At 41.1% G+C, this 6,000-nt stretch overlaps 1 protein-coding gene across 6 annotated transcripts in view; it reads right to left on the reverse strand.

Moving 5' to 3' along the window:
- Positions 1–76: 76 nt before the first annotated feature.
- The window catches only part of PTRH2 (peptidyl-tRNA hydrolase 2), an 11,716-nt gene continuing 5,792 nt past the window's right edge, over positions 77–6,000 (reverse strand). Inside the window, exons 1-3 of one of the 6 annotated variants that reach the window (XM_017539820.2) lie at positions 1,620–2,131; positions 1,097–1,182; positions 77–754 (exon numbers count right to left, since the gene is read on the reverse strand). In XM_017539820.2, coding sequence (XP_017395309.1) covers positions 215–754 — 540 coding nt within the window. In that variant the 5' untranslated portion in view covers positions 1,097–1,182; positions 1,620–2,131 and the 3' untranslated portion in view covers positions 77–214. Of the gene's footprint in view, positions 755–1,096; positions 1,200–1,619; positions 2,941–6,000 lie in introns of those variants that run through there. The other 5 variants (XM_037742474.1, XM_037742475.1, XM_037742473.1 and 2 more) reach the window with 5 other exon arrangements.

Below are 6,000 nucleotides of genomic sequence, written 5' to 3' on the forward strand. Positions count from 1 at the left end.
TTTCAGCCTGTCACTTGAACCACCAAGACCACTTAACCAACAGTACTGTTTTTAAGCTCAAGATGACAACTCTAACTGCCAAGCACAGAACATGGGAATAGGTTTTATTTTCATCTCAAGAACATTTTTAAGTTGGAAGAAGAAATTCAGCTTTTGTCAGAATTTGACAGGCTTCAAACACCTGTGATAGAGGGGCTGTCATATCAACGTCCACCTAGTAAAGTTTTAGGTGACCAGTGACTTTGTCAATTAGGTCTGCTGGTCCTGGCCCAATTCCTAGCACAGTTTGAGAGCCTGGTGCAATTTGAGTACGTCCAGCATCTTGGATTAAACTTACAGTCAGTCCCAGCATTTTCGCATGGGTCAATAATGCAATCAGGGTTTCTTCATCAGGAGCTTTGACCACCACCTTGGGCTGGCCACAGTATTCCCACTGTTTGAGCACTTCAGGATTTCTTCTTTGAATCTGCTTGTAGGCTGAAACGGCAGCATGAGAGCACTGGGCAGCCACTTTCCCTTTTCCCATCTTTAAGTCATTTCGAACCACAAGAATCATCTTGTACTCCCCACTTTCTCCCAAGATGCTTGCTTCAGTTTCAGTCTCTGTGTGTGTCTTGCTCATCCTGCTTTTGGGGAGCATCCCAAAGCGTACTCGGAGGCCCCAGCCCAGGCATATGCCACAGGCAACTCCAACAGCCAAGCTGAGTGCACTGGGATGAGCCAAATATTCCATAACCAAGGATTTGAAGGGCATCTTAAGGGAAAGGAAAGCAGTTATCATTATCCAGCAGTAACAACTTAGGCTTATCAGAGGAACATTTTGACTATACACTTAACTGAATGAGGTCATCCAGAAAAAAGGCAAAACATAACTTGGATCTTATGCCTGTACCCTCTTTCCAACACCTCCTGCCCCACCACCAGTGTACTAGAAAAAATTCAAGCAACCACATGAAGCAGTTTAGATCATTTCGCATCTTGAGGTAAACAGTTGCATCAAGTTCAAAAACTATTCCTTAGTTTTCCCTTAGTCTTATGGAAATGTTCTGTTTTAGCAAGATGCCTAAAAGATTTAAAGAAACCAAAAGTAACTCACCCCTTTCCTGGAAAACAGTGCTAATCTGTGTTTTCACAATGCAGTGGTTCTCAAGGGAGATGGTATCAAAGAAGTTACCCTCATTACTGTCACATTAACAGGCCTGGAGTGAGGTGCACTACTGACATTTACTAAGCCTGAGCAAGGATGCTAAAAATCTTACAAAATGAAGAGTTGTCCCATTGGACATTAGTGCAGCTGAAGAACTTAATATCTGAGATGAAAACTCCCCAACATCATTTTACATAAGAACACAAAATATTTTTTGCATAGTTTTACCATGTACAGGTGCTCCTCAACTTACCATGGGGTTATATCCCAAGTAACCCAATTAATTGAAAATATCATAAGCCAAAAATGCATTTAATAGACGTATAGAACATGACTTAGCCTAGCCTACCTTAAATGTGCTCAGAACACTTATGTTAGCCTACAGCTGGACGAAAATTATCTAACACAGGCTATTTTATAATAAAGTGTTGAGTAGCTCCTGTAGCAGAAAACAGAATGTTTGGGTACTCACCATTATTGTACACAGCTTGAAAGCACAGTGGTCCTGAAAAATGTTTGAAGCACTGAAATAGCATTAATTGCTGGATGATGGGGATGCTATAGCAATAGGGTCCTCAATTTCTCTCTCTTCTGATGAACATCGAGAATAGGTGGTAGAAGGCATTGAGACATCAACATTAGTTGATGGTTTAGCAAGCATAGTGTTGTTCTTCAGGAAGATACCAAGTTTTGACTGTACAGCTTGTTTCTTCATTATATATCTCTCTGTAGCAAGCAAGAGCATCCTGTATCTGCCTGTCAGCTGTAGCGAATCTCTCGTAATTGACATCCATTCCTTCTAACATCTGCAGGCCACTGCTGATAGCAGCAAATGCCTCTGCCAGTTTCTTTGCTGTGAACTTTCTAGGTGCCATGGGTTTCACTTCTTCCACTGCCTTAATTCCTTTACTTCTTTCTTCCTCCAGTTCAATAAGCTCCTTATTGCAAAGATCTTCAGCCACAATTATTCTATGTACCTGTTTCTTAAAAGCTACGGCACCTTCATTACCAGCATGTGCTGCCTCACCACTGACCTTCACACTGTGAAAATTATGACATCTTTTGAAGCGCTGGAACCATCCATGACTTGCTTTAAACATTTGTGTATATGTAGGATCACTGGCACGGTCTTTTAGCATATTAAAAAGACTTCTTGCCTTAGCCTGGATCATCAGTACACTAAGTGGTATATGCTTCCGTAGCTGGTCTTCCATCCATATAACAAGTAATTTTTCCATATCATCAATCAGCCCAGCTCTTTTCTTTGTGATAACAATAGATTTAATTGATGCTGACGATTTCGCTGCATCACGGATTCATTTCTTATCCTTTAAGGTGGTCGAAATTGTGGATTGCGAAAGTCCTAACTCACGTGCAATGGCCATTACTGGCTTGCCGCCTTCTTGCTGGGCAATTATCTTGAGTTTCATTTCAAGAGTAATTGCCTTCCTCTTCTTCGTCTCACCAGGAACAGGAGACACTGATGGACATTTTGTAGACATGATGGAATGTGAAAACACAAAACACAATATCCAAAAAAGCTGGCAACACAGTATAATGTAGAGAATGGGTTGTTTACCCTCGTGATCACATGGGTGACTGGGAGCTGTGGCTCACTGCCACTGCCCAGCATCACAAAAGTGTACTGTACCACATTATCACTAGGCCAGAAAAAGACCAAAATGCAAAACTCCAAGTACAGTTTCTACTGAATGGATATTGCTTTCATACCATCGTAAAGTTGAAAAATCCTAAGTCAGAGACTGTCCATACTGAATTTTCTGGAAGTGTAACTATCATAAAACAAAGGAATGTCATCCTTTATTATTTTAGAAAATCCTCCTACTTCGGCAAAGCTGTTCATAATATTTGCATCACGAATACGTGTATCAGTCTACAAATGAGGCTGTTGGATTCACAGTGCTTCTATGTAAAGGTGCAAGCATCAGTTTCTTTTTTGAGTGGAGTATTATCTAAGCATTTCTAAACATGGGGCCACTATATTTGCAATGCACTATATTTGTAATGTAAAGTGGTGCTCTTGGAATCACCATGCAGCGCCTGATTGGCACAGCACAGATGACAGCCGTGGAAGTACTTACAAATTTCCTTTTTATTCTTCTTTATGTTAAAGTTAGGACATTATATTAACATTCTTTCCACTAATTTTAATATAAAAGGGGTTACTGTCTTGGGGGGGTAGAAATTAGTTTGAGGTGGGGTCAAGAGATAGAGCAAAAAGAAAAAGAAATGGATACAAGGCAACACAGAGAAAAGTAGGGTTTTTTTCTCCTAAAAAGAAAGGAAGAGCATATTTAAATGTTAATGGGATGGAGCCAGAGGAAAGGTAAATGCTCAAGATAGAGAAGGCCATTACAAAGGAATTTGGTCTTGGAAAGGGGCACCCTTCCCAATTTGAGTTTCAAATCAGGTAGGTCCCCGGATTTGAAGGCAGGAAGGCATTCCCTCGAGGGAAGGAGCTCAGACAGAAGTTAAAATGGAGAAGAGAAAGGCTGAAATAAAAGGTGTGGCAAAATATGGTAGGATGGCAGAGGAATGTTGAAAGCATGGTTAAGATTAATGATGACTTTTTTTTTTTTTTTTTTTTGGAACGGAGTTTCACTGTTGTTACCCAGGCTGGAGTGCAATGGCGCGATCTCGGCTCACCGCAACCTCCGCCTCCTGGGTTCAGGCAATTCTCCTGCCCCAGCCTCCTGAGTCGCTGGGATTACAGGCACGCGCCACCATGCCCAGCTAATTTTTTGTAGTTTTAGTAGAGACGGGGTTTCACCATGTTGACCAGGATGGTCTCGATCTCTTGACCTCGTGATCCACCCGCCTCGGCCTCCCACAGTGCTGGGATTACAGGCTTGAGCCACCGCGCCCGGCCAGGCCTAATGATGACTTTTTAATGGCAACATACTATTTGTGATTTTCTCCAGTACTATTTAGGAGCTAAAAAAGACTAAAACTACTAATCACTTCCTCCAAACATACAAACAACCTCCATCCACACTCATCCTTCACCTTCCCCTCCTACTAGAATGGATAGTTGGATGTACCCGAGTTTAAATTTTGCCAGGTGCAAGCACCAAGACACAATGGTACAAGGAAATTTAGGATGAGGGCGAGAATGTTTGACATGTAACCTGTATTATTATTTTTTTCTCTTTTGGCCTACCTGATAAAAAGCAACCTGTATTATCAAAGACTGATTTATGGACAACGAAGTGATGGATGCTATTTACCTAGACATGCTGTTGAAGAACAGGTGTGATGAAAGTAAGCTGTTAAGACTTAGAGAAGTTCATGGGGTTTTGATTTTGGAGATGAACAATTATAAAGAGATACAAAGCCCAGAGCATAGCTATAAGAACTGGCATCTGAAATATAATTGTGACGACTTTCCACTTTCTCAGTTCTTTTAGTTTTATGATATACTGCTTCCCTTCCATTAATACTGATTGAACCTGTCCTAGGGTCTAGGTGATACAGGAGTGCATAAAGCAGAAAGTCTTTTCTCTAATGAAGCTTATAGTTTGGCAATGGTTTTGAAATGGTCCAATCCTAATTTTGAATTTCTTTCATTCTGTTTTAAAACTGTGTTTCTATAGCTCAAAGTTTCCACAATACTTTGACATGTATTGTGTTATTTGATCCACATAACACTGAGAAGCGAGGATTACTGCCATATCAAAAATGAAGAAATTCAGACCAAGAGAAGTTCAATAAAACAAATGCTATATGCCAGCCATGCACCTTGTTAAGCTGAGGATACAGTGATGAATATAGGCCACTGTCAGCTGTTCATAGACGAGCAGTAAATGTAATAAAAAGGTGTTCGACAGTCTCACTGGGGGTGAGATGGGAGGCAGTGACAGAACATTAGATTCTCATTAAGAAGCTCACAACTTAGATCCCCCGCATAGGCAGTTCACAATACGGTTCACACTCCTATGAGAATCTAATACTGCCACTAATCTGACAGGAGATGGTGCTCAGGAGGTAATTCGAGCAATGGGGAGCGGCTGCAAATACAGATGAAACTTCACTCACCTGCCCGCAGCTCACCTCCTGCTGTGTAGCCCAGTTCCTAACAGGCCACGGGGACCCCTGGTCTAAAAGATACTTGGGACTTCAAGGTAAAGAATGAACTGGATGTTGGCAGTAGATACAGGGAGATCATTTCAGAGGCTGCTATAATGTAATAAGTTAACATTTATGAAGTTTTGCTATACACTGGCTAAACACTATAGGAATTGTCTTTTTTAATGCTCCCAACAGCACTTCAAGGTTAATAACATTGGTCATGGACTTAATGCAGGTTCGCTTAAGTTTTTTGGCTTTACAATGGTTCGAAAGCAATACACATTCAGTAGAAACTTTAAGTACCCATACAAACATTGTTTTTCACCTTCAGTACAGTATTCAATGAATTACATGAGATATTCAACACTTGTAGGCCTTATATTTGATGATTTTGCCCTACTGTACACTAATAAATTGTTCTGAGCATGTTTAAGGTAGGCTAGGCTAAGCTATGATGTTTGGTAGGGTAGGTGTATTAAATTTATTTCCAACTTTCTTTTTCTAAGAAAGGGTTTCACTCTTTTGCACAGGTGGGAGTACAGTGGTGTGATCATAGCTCACTGCAGCCTCAAACTCCTGAGCTTAAGCAATCTTTCCACCTCAACCTCCCCAGTAGCTGGAATTGTAAGCACATAGCACCATACCCAGCTTATTTTTTTGTCGTTGTTTTTGTTTTTGTTTTTTGGGACGGAGTTTCACTCTTGTTACCCAGGCTGGAGTGCAATGGCGTGATCTCGGCTCACCGCAACCTCCGCCTCCTGGGT

This window comes from Cebus imitator, unplaced genomic scaffold, assembly GCF_001604975.1.
Source record: "Cebus imitator isolate Cc_AM_T3 unplaced genomic scaffold, Cebus_imitator-1.0 Scaffold121, whole genome shotgun sequence".
Taxonomy (NCBI): Eukaryota; Metazoa; Chordata; class Mammalia; order Primates; family Cebidae; genus Cebus; species Cebus imitator.